The following is a 15,772-nucleotide window of genomic DNA, read 5'->3' on the forward strand; positions in this document are numbered from 1 at the left end:
TTTGGTCATTTTGTGTCTTTTTTTGGTCGTTTTTGCATCTATTTTTGGTCATTTTGTGTCTTTTTTGGTCGTTTTTGCAGCTATTTTTGATCATTTTGTGTCTTTTTTGGTCGTTTTTGCAGCTATTTTTGATCATTTTGTGTCTTTTTTGGTCGTTTTTGCAGCTATTTTTGGTCATTTAGTGTCTTTTTTGCATCTATTTTTGGTCATTTAGTGTCTTCTTTTGGTCATTCAAACATGTATTAGTGGAGGAGGAAAGTCAGAAAGCAGAAACCAAAAGAAAACCATGAAATATTGATGAGAAAGAGAGAAATCAATGAGCAGTGTGAGCCTCTCACCAGCCACAGCAGTGAGGAGGATGGCCAGACAGATCCCACATTCAGCCAGGGATTTCATGCTGATCCGGCCCACAGCCATCATAGTCCTGGTAGTCCTGATAGTCCTGGTAGTCCTGGTCCTGGTCCGGCTCGGTCCGGGTTCTGTTTGACCCGGTCCTGGTCCTGGTCCCGGTTCTGGTCCTGGTTCTGGTTCTGTGACTTTGTTTTCAGCCACTTTTCAGCTCAACAACTTGACCTGAAGCCGCTGATTTATAAAAACTAAACATGTAGAAACGACCAGAACTGGTTCTATCTGCTGTCTGGGTCTCTGAGTGTCATCTGGAACATTTACATCCACTGAAAGAAGGTTTAAAGCGGGTAAAAGTGTCTAGAAAGAGGCCGAGCAGCGAGCTGGTTGGTCGGGTCTGCAGCCAGCAGCGCGTCCATAGCGGCTACATGCTAACATGCTAGCAGCTCCGGGAGGGGGGGGCGACTGTCTGGCGCTGCAAAACTCACCAAAACAACACAAATAGGACGAAAATAACTAACTTAAAGCCTCAACACGTGACCTCCGATCACTCAAATGTGTCCAAGTTAAAAATGTATCATAATAATCCACATTTTCCACAATAAAATCCAAGAATTCAGCATGTAGCCAGTTAGCTCCTGGATGCTAACGGGGCTAGTTCTCCGCGTCCAGGGGGAAAGATCAGAACTGGATCCGGATCAGGAGACGCCTGGTCCGGTCTGAGGGGGGGGGTAGTCCCGCTGGAGGCTCCGGGGTCACGGTCAGGGTCCCCCGGGGTTCTCTGGAGCTCCTCAGCCGGCAGACAGACACACGGAGGCGGCGGGGAACGCCTCGATTCACCGAGTCTGGAGGCTGGAGCTCGGTCCGGGATCAGGCTGCTGCTGCTGGGGCTGGAGGGGCTGGAGGAGGTGGTGGGGCTGGAGGAGGAGGAGGAGGAGGAGGAGCAGGAGGAGGAGGTGGAGGAGGAGCAGGAGGAGGAGGAGGAGGAGGGGGAGGAGGGGGAGGAGGAGGAGCAGGAGGAGGAGGAGGAGGAGGGGGAGGAGGACAGACAGGCGGAGAGCTGCAGCGCCACCAGGCCGCAGACTGACGACATGACACCCTGAACACACCATCAGCTGCGTTCAGGGCCAACACGGAAATATGGAAACTCTGCAAAGATTAGAGCCATGAGAGCAGGGCTCTCAAATCACCTGGGGGCCGCTGGAGGCAGGGTCAAAATGACCAGAAATAGAAACAAAGTGACCGAAAAAAGACACAAAGTCACCAAAAAAAGACACAAAATTACTCAAAAAATACACAAAATTACTCAAAAAGACACAAAATTATTAGAAAAAGACACAAAATAACCTAAAAAAAAAGGCAAAAAATTACTAAAAAGAAAAAGACACAAAATGACTAAGAAAAGGCACAAAATTATATTAAAAAAAAAAAATGACATAAAATGACAAAAAAAGACACAAAATGACCCAAAAAAGACACAAAATTACTCAAAAAGACACAAAATTATTAGAAAAAGACACAAAATAACCTTAAAAAAAAGACAAAAAATTACTAAGAAGAAAAGACACAAAATTACAAAAAAGGCACAAAATTATAAAAAGACACACAGTTTTTTTTAAAAACACACAAAATGACCCAAAGACACAGAATTACCAAAAGAGATACAAAATTATTTTTAAAAAACACACAAAATTACTCAAAAAGACACAAAATAACCTAAAGAAAAAGACAAAAAAATTACTAAGAAAAAGACACAAAATTACAAAAAAAGGCACAAAATTATTTTTTTTTAAAAAGACACAAAATTATAATAAAAAAAAAAAGGCACACAGTTTTTAAAAAAAAAAACACACAAAATGACCCAAAGACACAGAATTACCAAAAGACATACAAAATTATTTTTAAAAAAACACAAAATTATCAAAAACAGTAATTAAAGGGACCTTCCACACACAACACGGTAAAGTGCCATTCATATAAAACTCACATTAAACTTTCATATCAAGGTGGGGGCCACAAAATATCGTCACGAGGGCCACAATTGGCCCGCAGGCCGCCAGTTAGAGACCCATGAATGCTGAATTATCTGCTTATAATCTAACCAATAAACTGGTCATTTTGTGTCTTTTTTGGTCATTTTGACTTCTATTTTTGCTCATTTTGTGTCTATTCCGATAATTTTGTGTCATTTTCTGGTCATGTTTACATCTATTTTTGGTCATTTTGTGTCTTTTTTGATCATTTTTACATCTATTTTTGGTCATTTTGTGTCTTTTTTGATCATTTTTACATCTATTTTGGTCATTTTGTGTCTTTTTTGATCATTTTTACATCTATTTTGGTCAATTTGTGTCATTTTTGGTCATTTTTACATCTATTTTGGTCCATTTGTGTCATTTTTGGTCATTTTTACATCAATTTTTGGTCATTTTGTGTCTTTTTTGGTCATTTTTACATCTATTTTGGTCAATTTGTGTCATTTTTAGTCAATTTTACATCTATTTTTGTCAATTTGTGTCATTTTTGGTCAATTTTACATCTATTTTGGTCAATTTGTTTCTATTTTGATAATGGGCTGGAGGTGGTGCTGGTGGTGGAGGGAGGAGGAGGAGGTAGTGCTGGTAGTGGAGGAGGTGGAGGAGGAGGACAGAAAGGAGGAGGGAGCTGCAGCTCCACCGGACCGCAGACTGACGGCACGACACCCTGAACACACTTGCTGCGTTCATGATCAACACGGAAATATGGAAACTCTGTCAAGATTAGCGGCAGTAGAGCATTTATTTACAGAGATCTGGGCAGGAAAACAGCTAAATTATCTGCTTATAATCAAACCAATAAACTTCCCTTGTCTTACCTCATAATACATCAAATATTATGAGGCAAGACACGTTTATTATTGGTTACATTATATGATAATGATTTTGGTTTTTAACAAGAATGTTTCCATGACTGTAGATGTAAAAATGACCACAAAAAGACACAAAATGACCAAAAATACAGTCAATGCCAATGGTAAAAAATTATTAGACCACATTGTTTTCTTCAGTTTCTTGTTCATTTCAATGTCTGGTACAACTAAATGTACATTTGTTTGGACAAATATAATGATAACAACAAAAATATCTGATAAGATTTTAATTTAAGAGCTGATATCTAGACAATTAAAATGGTTTTATTGATGATGGTTATTAACAAGAATGTTTCCATGACTGTAGATGTAAAAATGACTAAACAAAACACAAAATGACCAGTTTATTGGTTAGATTATAAGCAGATAATTCAGCGTTTTTCCTGCACAGATCTTTGTATAATGCATGCTCTAATGGCGCTAATCAATACATTTTATTAATGATTAGCGCCATTAGAGCATGCATTATACAAAAATAAGTGCAATATCTGCAGGAAAAACGCTAAATTAACTGACTATAATCAAACGATTAAACTTCTTTTTTCTTAATGATTAGTTCAGTTATAGGGCATGCATTACACAGAAATAAGTGCAATATCTGCAGGAAAAACGCTAAATTATATGACTACAATCAAACCAATAAATTATGGAAATCTGCACTGTAAACAGAGCATTATACAGAGATATGGACAGGAAAAACCTCAAATTATCTGCTTATTATGTAACCAATAAACCTGCCTTTCCTAATAATATTTAATGTATTATGAGGCAAGTTTATTGGTCTGATTATAGTCAGATAATTTAATGTTTTTTCCTGCACAAATTGCACTTATTTTTGTATGATGCATGCTCTAATGGCGCTAATCATTAAGAAAAACATCACATTTTCTTAATGATTAGAGCCATTAGAGCTTTGATACAAAGATCTCTGCAGGAGAAACGCTAAATTATCTGACTATAATCAAACCAATAAACTGGTCATTTTGTGTCTTTTTTGGGTAATTTTGTGTCTTTTTTTGGTAATTTTCTGTCTTTTTGGGACATTTTGTGTCTTTTTTCGTCATTTTGTGTCTTTTTTTGGTCATTTTGTGTCTTTTTTAGTTATTTTTACATCTTTTTTTTGTCATTTTAACATCTTTTTTTGTCGTTTTGTGTCTTTTTTGGTCATTTTTACATCTATTTTTGTTGTTTTTTACATCTACAGTCATGGAAACATTCTTGATAATAACCAAAATCATTATCATATAATCTAACCAATAAACTTGTCTTGCCTTATAATCTTTAATATATTATGACGTAAGGGAAGCTTATTGGCAGCCAGTGACGCAGTGACGTACGTAAAAACGTACGTCACTGCGTCACGGCCGTTAGACGTCATCAGAACGTCCCGCTGTCAGTCGGTCAACGAGCGGCTGGAAACTTCGACGTCGAGTTAAAAAAAGATGAAAACAGAAGAATATTGATGAATAAATGCGACAACAAACAGCTGGTGAGGTTCAATAATGTTGTTTTTATTAAATTAAGTTTGTTTGGTGACAGAAATTATCCGTTTTCTGTTTAAATATGACGCTTAAAGTTGTAAAGATGCTAGTGTTAGCTAATGTTAGCTCCTAGCCGCTATTAGCTCCGGTTGCTGTTAGCAACGGTCGCTGTTAGCATCCTTTCTTATATTTATTTTATGACATTTAATGTAATTTTAACACCAGAGATGCTGTTTGTAGACCTGCAGCGCCCTCTGCATTATTATTATTATTATTATTATTATTGTTATTATTATTATTATTATTATTACTACTATTATTATTATTGTTATTATTATTACTATTATTATCATCATTAATACTATTAATATTATCATTATTATTACTATTATTATTGTTGTTATTATTATTACTATTACTATTGTTGTTGTTGTTGTTATTACTATTATTATTATTATTACTATTATTATCATCATTAATACTATTAATATCATCATTATTATGACTATTATTATTGGTGGCGTACTGTAACTGCAGGATAAAAAACTTTACAAATCAATAAATATTCATTATATATATGTATATTTATTATTAGAAAGAAGCAGTTTAAAGGTGCATCTTAAAAAATGAGAATATGATAGAAAAGTTTATTTATGTCAATAATTCAATAACACATCCATTACACGCACAATGAACCATTTAATTTCTTAATTTCTTTAATTTATTATAATTTTAATGATAATGGCTAACATTTAATACATAAAATTCACCGTCTCAAAAAATAAATATTACTAAAGACCAATTTTAAAAGTATAAAATCTGATTTTAATTAGTTGAAACCACCCTTTATTTTTTTAAGACATTCGATTTAATTTTAAAACATTAAGTTTTGACTAAATAGTTTTAAAAAAAGAAGATAAAATTGACAATATAAAGATAGCTTAACCCTCATACTGTTTAATAATAACTTTTATAAGTTCAGGAAAGGTCAGAAGGGTTCAGTTACAGTAGAAAGGAAAAAGTAAAATAATAATAACAGTAAACTTTCTTTTCCTTTATGGCCCAGTCTATAATTTGTAGTTTCAGTTTTTTAACTACACAAAATAAAAGTCATTTAACAACCAGATCCTACTAATAACTGCTAATGTTAGACTCTGTTTCAGTGTCAAAATTAACATAAATAACTTGGATAAAATTATTAAATCTGCTGCAGATCAAACAGAATCCATGTAAATCCAGCAGACACATTTTTACATTCTTATCTTCACTTTCTATCACTTTTTATTCAGGATTTTTTCAAACTGAAAGTAATGAAATATAGAAAACATCCACAGAGCTGCAGCTGACTCCTGCAGCAGCTCTGAAGTGTGTTTGTGTCTGAGAGAAAGTTTAAGATTAATATTTTCTCCTGAATGTGAAAGTCTTAAACTGTGCTGTAGCAGCACTGCCACCAGAGGGCGCTATAACACATCACATAATAAAGAAACAACAGAAGAAACTGCTTGAAAACAACAATAACCACGTCACACATGTTTATATATCTTTTTTAACACAACAATATTAGATTCTAACTTTATTTGATTGATATCTGACTGCTGTACAAAAAACTGGTGTTATTCTATAAATCAGATCAGGAGGACACTGATATAAAGGTCTAAAAACCAGATAAAACACTAAATCTGAGGGAAATGATCTTGCTGCTGAATGGACAGATAATTAACCTTGACAAGATTTATTAAATTAAGATTATTAAATCTAGAAATAAGAATGTTGAACACTTATAAATAATAAATGAACTCTTAAAACCAGATAAAGTAAAGCTGCCAGCAGTGATGAACTGGCCCGAGCAGAGTGACCTGATGATTATTTGGTTCTTACCAAGAGAAAAAAAACTTTTTGTCTCTTCTTTTGTCTTTTGTGTCTTTTTTTTGGTGATTTTACGTCTTTTGTGGGGGGTTTTTGGTGTGGTTTTTTTTTGTCTTTTTTTGGTCATTTTACGTCTTTTGTTCCTTTGTTGGTCATTTTACATCTTTTTGTGTAATTTTGTCTTTTTTTGGTCTTTTTGTGTCTGTTTTTGTGTCTTTTTGTCTGATATGTGTCTTTTTGTGTCTTTTATTTGTTTTTTTTGTCTTTTTTTGCCATTTTGTGTCTTTTTTGTGTCTTTTTTTGGTCATTTGCGTCTTTCTTCATCTTCTTTTGGTCACAGAATGACCAAAAAAGACAAAAGAAATTTACAAAAGAGATAAATTAAAGCTGCCAGCAGCAATGAACTGGCCAGAGCAGAGTGACCTGACAATTATTTATTTCTTACCAAGATTTTTTTTAAAAAGACTTTAGATTTAGAAGAGTTAGAGCATTTGTTCTTAGAGTAAGAGTAAATTTCTTATTTTAAGTGTTCAACATGCTTATTTCTAGATTTAATCATCTTAATTTCAGAAATCTTGTCAAGTTAAATTATCTGTCCATGCAGCAAGATGATTTCCCTCAGATTTACTGTTTTATCTGGTTTTTAGACTAAACACCTTTTTTTTATTTATCAGTGTGTCTGTGTATTCCAGCATGTAAAATATAATCCTGTTTTATCACTTCAGTGACTACATGTTGTCAGGAAACTGAGGCGTCAGGAGATCAGATCCGCTGCTCCTCCTGACAGGGTGTACCTTTTGGTTTTATTCCCAGCTGGTGTTCAGGTCAGTGTGTGTGTGGAGACATAAAGTGTGTTTCCTCCCCGTCGGGGAATTGAACCCCGGTCTCCCGCGTGACAGGCGGGGATACTCACCACTATACTAACGAGGAGTTGCTGGAGGCTTTGACTCCTCCCTGCTTGGTTCATGAAGTAAACACCATGTGTGACCTTCAGCTGAGTCAGCGTTCTGAGCCCAGAGGTATTTCTGAAGGTCATGTGAGCATTGGTGGTTCAGTGGTAGAATTCTCGCCTGCCACGCGGGAGGCCCGGGTTCGATTCCCGGCCAATGCAACAAGCTTTTGTCTTATGGTGAAGCTTGTTAACTTTTGTGCTGGAGCAGATCAAGTCTCTTCAGGTCTCGGGTCCTGGGACTGCTCGGCATGAATAACATTAGAAAGGTTCATAAAGAGCGTTCTGGTAGAGGGTCAGGAACCTGTACACTCCTCCAGATACACATGCTTCAAACACACACACACAGGTAACTTTATGTGATTTTAATTACACACACACACACAAATGCTTTCTGTTCAAGGCCAGAAATTCCAGTCTGTCCTCCTCTGGCTGCTTTCACTCTGCCAGAAGATTCCACAGCTGTTAATTCCGTTGATTGCTCTGCCCTGATTGGTCGACCCCAACGCCTTTGATGCTTTGATGTGATTACAGTTACAGATGCACGCACACACACAGGCGTGCGTAAGCGCACACACTCCTCCAGATACACATGCTTCAAGGATCACCACCTTATCGTGGTGGAGGGGTTTGTGTGCTCCAGTGATCCTGGGAGCTGTGTTGTCGGGAGCAATAGCTCCTGGTAGGGTCTCCCATGGCAAAGTTGTCCCAGGGGAGGGGCCAGACTAAGAGCGATTCAAAAGACTCCTATGAAGCAGACCATAAAAGATCAGCTTACCTCCCCCGGCACGGGTAAACCGGGGCCCCCTCCTGGAGCCAGACCCCAAGCCCCCGGCTGAGTTGGAGTTTTCCCCGAGGAACGAGAGGGTCGCCTCCTTGCGGCTGCAAGTCGCGAGGAGAAGGTCTCTGACTGTTATCTGTACCTATGCACCGAACAGCAGTTCAGAGTACCCGGCCTTCTTGGAGTCTCTGGGTGGTGTCCTGGAAGGGGAACCACCTGGAGACTCTATAGTTCTTCTGGGAGACTTCAAGGCTCACGTGGGTAACGATGATGGTACCTGGAGGAGGTGATTGGGAGGAACGGCCTGACAGATCTGAACCCGAGTGGTGTTTTGTTATTGGACTTCTGTGCTAGTCACGAATTGTCCATAACGAACACCATGTTCGAACATAGAGTGGCTCATAAGTGTACCTGGTACCAGAGCACTCTAGGCCAAAGATCGATGATCGATTTCATTATCGGATCATCAGGTCTGCGGCCGCATGTTCTGGACACTCGGGTGAAGAGAGGAGCAGAGCTGTCAACTGATCACCACCCGGTAGTGAGTCGGATCAGGTGGTGGGGAAGTCTGCTGGACAGACCTGGCAACCCAAACGTGTAGTGAGGGTGAACTGGGAACGTCTAGCGGAGGCCCCTGTCTGCAGGGTCTTCAACTCACACCTCCGGAAGAATTTCTCCAACATCCCGGGTGAGGTTGGGGACATGGAGTCCAAATGGGCCATGTTCAAAGCCTCAATTGTTGATGCAGCTGGTAGGAGCTGCGGCCTGAAGGCCGTCGGTTCAGCCAGAAGGGCTGCAGCTGCAGCAGTCGATGAAGCAAAAACTCGGGCATGGGAGGAATTCGGGGAGGCCGTGGAGGAGGACTTTCGGTCGGCCTCAAAGAGGTTCTGGAAAACCGTCGGGCGACTCAGGAAGGGAAAGCAGGGCGGAGACCTGCTGACCCGACCTGTGGATGTCGTCAGACGGTGGAAAGAGCACTTTGAGGAACTCCTTAATCCAGCCAACACGTCCTCTGTGGAGGAGGCAGAGTCTGAAGACTCAATGGAAGACTCACCAGTAACCCTGGCGGAGGTCGCCGAGGTAGTCAAAAAGCTACCCGACAGCAAGGCGTCGGGGTTGGATGAGATTCGCCCTGAGATGCTGAAGGCTCTGGACACTGTTGGGCTGTCATGGTTGACACGCCTCTTCAGTGTCGCGTAGAGGTCTGGGACAGTGCCAGTGAAGTGGCAGACCGGGGTGGTGGTTCCCATTTTTAAAAAGGGGGACCGGAGGGTGTGTTCTAATTACCATGGAATCACACTTCTCAGCCTCCCCGGGAAAAGTCTACTCCAGGGTGCTGGAAAGGAGGCTCCAGCCGATTGTCGAACCTCGGATTCAGGAGGAACAATGCGGCTTCAGTCCTGGCCGTGGAACAACGGACCAGCTCTTTACCCTTGAGACTTCTGGAGGGGTCATGGGAGTTTGCTCGTCCAGTCTACATGTGTTTTGTGGACTTGGAGAAGGCTTATGACCGTGTCCCTCGGGGAGTCTTGTGGGGGGTACTGCGGGACTATGGGGTACCGGGCTCATTGCTACGAGCTATCCGCTCCCTATATAACCAAAGTGAGAGCTGTGTCCGCATACTCGGCACAACGTCAAACACGTTCCCAGTGGGTGTTAGCCTCCGCCAGGGTTGCCCCTTGTCTCCGATTCTGTTTGTGGTTTTCATGGACAGGATCTCAAGGTGCAGCCGGGGGGAGGAAGGGATTCGGTTTGGTGACCTAAGAATTGCATCTCTGCTTTTTGCAGATGATGTGGTTCTTTTGGCTTCATCAAGCCGGGACCTCCAGCACTCGCTGGGGCGGTTTGCAGCCGAGTGCGAATCGGTTGGGATGAGAGTCAGCACCTCCAAGTCCAACAGGCATTGGTGGTTCAGTACTCATGTCATTGGGAAATTTCATTGCAAGCAGTATTACTGGTCTGTGTCTTCCTCCAGCAGCAGCTGGTGTTCAGGTCAGTGTGTGTGCGGAGACATAAAGTGTGTTTCCTCCCCGTCGGGGAATTGAACCCCGGTCTCCCGCGTGACAGGCGGGGATACTCACCACTATACTAACGAGGAGTTGGTGGAGGCTTTGACTCCTCCCTGTTTGGTTCATGAAGTAAACACCATGTGTGACCTCCAGCTATGTCAGCATTCTGAGCCCAGAGGTATTTGTGAAGGTCATGTGAGCATTGGTGGTTCAGTGGTAGAATTCTCGCCTGCCACGCGGGAGGCCCGGGTTCGATTCCCGGCCAATGCAACAAGCTTTTGTTTTACGGTGAAGCTTGTTAGCTTTTGTGTTGGAGCAGATCAAGTCTCTTCAGGTCTCGGGTCCTGGGACTGCTCGGCATGAATAACATTAGAAAGGTTCATAAAGAGCGTTCTGGTAGAGGTCAGGAACCTGTACACTCCTCCAGATACACTTGCTTCAAACACACACACACACACAGGTAACTTTATGTGATTTTAATTACACACACACACACACACACACACACACACACAGGTAACTGTATGTGATTTTCGTTACACACACACACAAATGCTTTCTGTTCGAGGCCAGAAATTCCAGTCTGTCCACCTCTGGCTGCTGTCACTGTGCCAGAAGATTCCACAGTTGTTAATTCCGTATATTGCTCTGCTCTGATTGGTCGACCCCAATCTGACAATTTGTCTCACCTCAGATGTTCCTGAAAGCACGTTTTAGTTGCTGTGTTGGTGTGGGGATACTCACAAGCCCCCGGCTGAGCGCCGCTGTGTTGGAGTTTTCCCCGAGGAACGAAAGGGTCGCCTCCTCGCGACTTGCAGCCGCGAGGAGAAGGTCTCTGACTCTTATCTGTGCCTATGCACCGAACAGCAGTTCAGAGTACCCGGCCTTCTTGGAGTCTCTGGGTGGTGTCCTGGAAGGGGTACCGCCTGGAGACTCTATAGTTCTTCTGGGAGACGTCAACGCTCACGTGGGCAACGATGATAGTACCTGGAGGGGGGTGATTGGGAGGAACGGCCTGCCCGATCTGAACCCGAGTGGTGTTTTGTTATTGGACTTCTGTGCTAGTCACGGATTGTCCATAACGAACACCATGTTCGAACATAGAGTGGCTCATAAGTGTACCTGGTACCAGAGCACTCTAGGCCAAAGATCGATGATCGATTTCATTATCGTATCATCAGATCTGTCTGCGGCAGTCACTGAAGCAAAAACTCGGGCATGGGAGGAATTCGGGGAGGCCATGGAGGAGGACTTCCGGTCGGCCTCAAAGAGGTTCTGGAAAACCGTCGGGCGACTCAGGAAGGGAAAGCAGGGTTTGGCCCAAGCTGTGCTCAGCGAGGGCGGAGACCTGCTGACCCGACCTGTGGATGTCGTCAGACGGTGATAAGAACACTTTGAGGAACTCCTTAATCCAGCCAACACGTCCTCTGTGGAGGAGGCAGAGTCTGAAGACTCAGGGGAAGACTCACCAGTATCCCTGGCAGAGGTCGCCGAGGTCGTCAAAAAGCTACCCGGCATCAAGGCGTCAGGGTTGGATGAGATTCGCCCTGAGATGCTGAAGGCTCTGGACACTGTTGGGCTGTCATGGTTGACACGCCTCTTCAGTGTCGCGTGGAGGTCTGGGACAGTGCCAGTGGAGTGGCCGACCGGGGTGGTGGTTCCCATTTTTAAAAAGGGACCGGAGGGTGTGTTCCAATTACCGTGGAATCACACTTCTCAGCCTCCCCGGAAAAGTCTACTCCAGGGTGCTGGAAAGGAGGCTCCAGCCGATTGTCGAACCTCAGATTCAGGAGGAACAATGCGGCTTCCGTCCTGGCCGTGGAACAACGGACCAGCTCTTTACCCTCCCAGACTTCTGGAGGGGTCATGGGAGTTTGCGGTTTTCATGGACAGGATCTCAAGGCGCAGCCGGGGGGAGGAAGGGATTCGGTTTTGCATCTCTGCTTTTTGCAGATGATGTGGTTCTTTTGGCCTCATCAAGACGGGACCTCCAGCACTCGTTGGGGCGGTTTGCACACACATATGCCGGCGCAAGCGCACACACTCCTCCAGATACACATGGTTCACAGACACGCACGCGCGCGCGCTCGCACTCCTCCAGATACACATGCTTCACACACACACACACACATATGTGCACGTAATCGCACACACTCCTCCAGATACACATACTTCACACACACACACACACACACACACACACACATTTTGAGGTTTAAGGGCTTAGGTTGCTGTATCAATAAATACTTGTAAAGGAGTGCTTGTTGTAGGTGTGCTCCTTGTATATTATATAGTATCAAAACATTACTAGTATTAATTGTTATAAGGGTCAATGACGTATAAGGATTTTCAACAGGCCAAATTTAAAACACAAAAAAATAGCATATCTATTGCAATTGTTCAAACATTCTGAATGTTGTGCACACAGAAATTAAAATAAAAAATGAAATGAAGCGTTTTTAGTGTTTTTTTCAGCTATATGAATCGGCCATGGCCTTAAAAAACGTCATGTGGTGCGACCGCGATTTATCTTAAAATTAGTTATTTTCCATAATGTGCTTAACTTTTTTTTTACAAGTTCTCAGTAATTTAAAGTGTTAAACAAAGTATTTAAATTTCTTTTGATATTTTGTCAATAATGATTTCATATTTTTGTTCCATAATGTTACAGTCCCGTTCTTCATTGTGCTGACACAACTATATTTCTTCTAAATTTCATTACACTGATTTTAAAAAATAAAATCTACCAGTCACCTAAGTATACTGTATCAGTGATTAATATTCCAGCTACAGAAACTAGATATTAAATTTTGAATTCAATACAGTTACTGCTTTTATTGGTCGCACCACATGATGAGTGGTCGCACCAAATGACATGAAGATATTATATAATAAATATAGGTCAATAAACAGGTCAATAAACAATACTTTTAATACAAAACATAGAATTACATCCGATAATAATGAAATTACAATAATAACAATAAAAATAAAACAATTTAATTACATTTTCAGAAACATGAAAAATCTCAAACATAAACACACTGTGTTTTGAACAAACATTTCATACTTTACAATAAAGATCTGAATGTGCACCACACTGCCTTGGTGTCCTGAAATGTTTTTTTAATAACATTTTTAAAAGTAAAACAATCTCAAACACAAGTGCACAAAAATTGGATGTGTTTTAAACAAAGACTTCATAACCATTTTAATTTTTTTTATAAATCCATCAAACATACAGTAACTGCAGTAACTTGACCAAAGAATGAATCAATTATGTTTATCATACTATTTTCATCAGAACCTTGTATTATAGTAAATCATGTAATCATTCACAAAGCCACAAATGTGTGCTTCTATTAAAACAGTTTGTGATGATGCATAATGATTTCATCAAACTTGAAAATCATAACATTACTTTTGGGTATTTTAATGCATATGTCAAAGTGGGGATATATTGTTAACTGCAGGCAGTTTTTAGCCCAGGCATTCATTCCTTTCTCTGTAAGCACAAGATGCAGCCCTCCATTTCTCTTTTTGTTTAGTTTTCTCTCTCTCTCTGGCAGATCATCTGACTTTATATATAGAATCTTTCCCTGTTGTTTTCTTCTCTGATAGCTTTCTTTTCTTCTAGCAAGGTACTCCTCTCTTGCCACTGGGTCAGCATTAACATGCTGCCTATGGCGAGCTTTTTGTTTTGCTTGACAGTGGCATCTGGTAAAATAGATTAAAACAGTAAATAAATGACAAATTACTAATGCATACATAATTACCACAGTGAAATTGCATGCTCCATCCTTTTTTACATTTTCCTCATGATATTGTACAAAAAACTAAATGTTAAATTTCATTTCTGAAATACTGAGAAAACAATACTCAAATTGTACAAAAAACGATTCCAAAAAATGTTAACATAAAGTATTTTTTGTATGTTAGTCTTAAATTAAATATAAAAGCACAATAACTGCCTATCTAGGACATATATCTATTATCAAAAACACTCTACAATGGTCGCACCACATGATACCTGGTCGCACCACATGATATTTTCATGTTCAGTCAACATTTACAGGCAAATAATTAGCATCCTTAACAAAACAAGCTAGCTTTACACAAAAGGCAAGTTTAAATTTTCTAATCAAAATATATATTTGTAGAAATAGTTTAATATTCATAATTTTTTTGAGGTCATACCACATAACATCCAGATATGGCAACTACATACCAACCGTTAAAAGCGATATGTTTTATCAAATTTGAGAAAGATTAACAAACCTGCTTGCTGTCTCCAAGGGTTCTTGGCAAACTGTTGGATGATGCAACTTCCTGTCTTGGTCTGGATTTCAAAGTTAACGTCCCAAAGTGGTAATTTCTTGATGGTCGCACCACATGATATTTCATAAAATGGACATCCTCGGACAAAGTTTGCTTGTATGTTATAATGGAACTATAACTACAAATGCCTTGAAAATTTGTACAGGACGAAAAAACACTTTGAAAATCATGCCAAATGGGAAAGTAAATATATTTGAACAGATTTAGGGTAATTTTATAGACGTTTTCGAAACAAAAATTAAGGCCGGACAGTCGCACCACATGATATTTTGACACTTTAAAGAGCACAAAAATTGCCAACAACTAACTGTTTTTGAAAGGTTAAAGTAGGTTTATATGTGGGAGATATACTGCATACCTGTGGTTTCTTTTTACGAGTGTAAACCCTTTTTTAACTGTAAAAAATACAGTCGGACAAAAAATTTGGGCGTCACGTCATTGACCCATAAATCTCTGAAGAATCTCATCATCGTGTACACACACAGGCAGTAGCCCCCGTGGCCCTTTCACTATTTACCCAGAGGAAATTTTCTAGTTTATATTTCAACCTCCTCCATAGTTTTGTCTCACCGCAGATGTTCCTGAAAGCACGTTTTAGTTGCTGTGTTGGTTTAAAATAGTTTGTGATTCTGTTAGTGGAGGGGGAGAAGGAAAGTTTTCTGCTTTCCTGCTTTCCTCCAGTCTAAGGTTGTTTTGACAGCATCTAAACTGAACAAACCGAAGACATGAAGCTGCCATGTGCTTGTCATTTACACACAGCGAGTCCGGAGTCAGTAAATACAGCTGCCAGTTGCTAGATCAGAGAATACTCATGTCATTGGGAAATTTCATTGCAAGCAATATTACTGGTGTGTGTTTCTGTGTCGTCCTCCAGCAGCAGCTGGTGTTCAGGTCAGTGTGTGGAGACATAAAGTGTGTTTCCTCCCCGTCGGGGAATTGAACCCCGGTCTCCCGCGTGACAGGCGGGGATACTCACCACTATACTAACGAGGAGTTGCTGGAGGCTTTGACTCCTCCCTTTTTGGTTCATGACGTAAACACCATGTGTGACCTTCAGCTGAGTCAGCGTTCTGAGACCAGAGGTATTTCTGAAGG

The 15,772-nt window shown here is 40.6% G+C and overlaps 1 protein-coding gene and 5 non-coding genes across 6 annotated transcripts in view; 2 read left to right on the plus strand and 4 right to left on the minus strand.

Annotated features, from left to right (window-relative positions):
• Positions 1-417, minus strand: part of LOC131963164 (bone morphogenetic protein receptor type-2-like) — a 46,230-nt gene extending 45,813 nt beyond the window's left edge. The window contains exon 1 of the mRNA XM_059328318.1: positions 339-417. Coding sequence (XP_059184301.1) covers positions 339-417 — 79 coding nt within the window. The remainder of the gene's footprint in view (positions 1-338) is intronic.
• Positions 418-7,458: 7,041 nt separating this feature from the next.
• On the minus strand, positions 7,459-7,530 carry trnad-guc (transfer RNA aspartic acid (anticodon GUC)). Its single transcript has one exon. It is a non-coding gene; the product is annotated as a tRNA-Asp (tRNA).
• A 110-nt stretch (positions 7,531-7,640) lies between these two features.
• On the plus strand, positions 7,641-7,711 carry trnag-gcc (transfer RNA glycine (anticodon GCC)). The gene has a single exon. It is a non-coding gene; the product is annotated as a tRNA-Gly (tRNA).
• Positions 7,712-10,356: 2,645 nt separating this feature from the next.
• On the minus strand, positions 10,357-10,428 carry trnad-guc (transfer RNA aspartic acid (anticodon GUC)). Its single transcript has one exon. It is a non-coding gene; the product is annotated as a tRNA-Asp (tRNA).
• Positions 10,429-10,538: 110 nt separating this feature from the next.
• trnag-gcc (transfer RNA glycine (anticodon GCC)) lies at positions 10,539-10,609 on the plus strand. The gene has a single exon. It is a non-coding gene; the product is annotated as a tRNA-Gly (tRNA).
• A 4,989-nt stretch (positions 10,610-15,598) lies between these two features.
• trnad-guc (transfer RNA aspartic acid (anticodon GUC)) lies at positions 15,599-15,670 on the minus strand. Its single transcript has one exon. It is a non-coding gene; the product is annotated as a tRNA-Asp (tRNA).
• Between the last annotated feature and the right edge of the window lie 102 nt (positions 15,671-15,772).

Source organism: Centropristis striata, chromosome 24, assembly GCF_030273125.1.
Source record: "Centropristis striata isolate RG_2023a ecotype Rhode Island chromosome 24, C.striata_1.0, whole genome shotgun sequence".
Lineage (NCBI taxonomy): Eukaryota > Metazoa > Chordata > Actinopteri > Perciformes > Serranidae > Centropristis > Centropristis striata.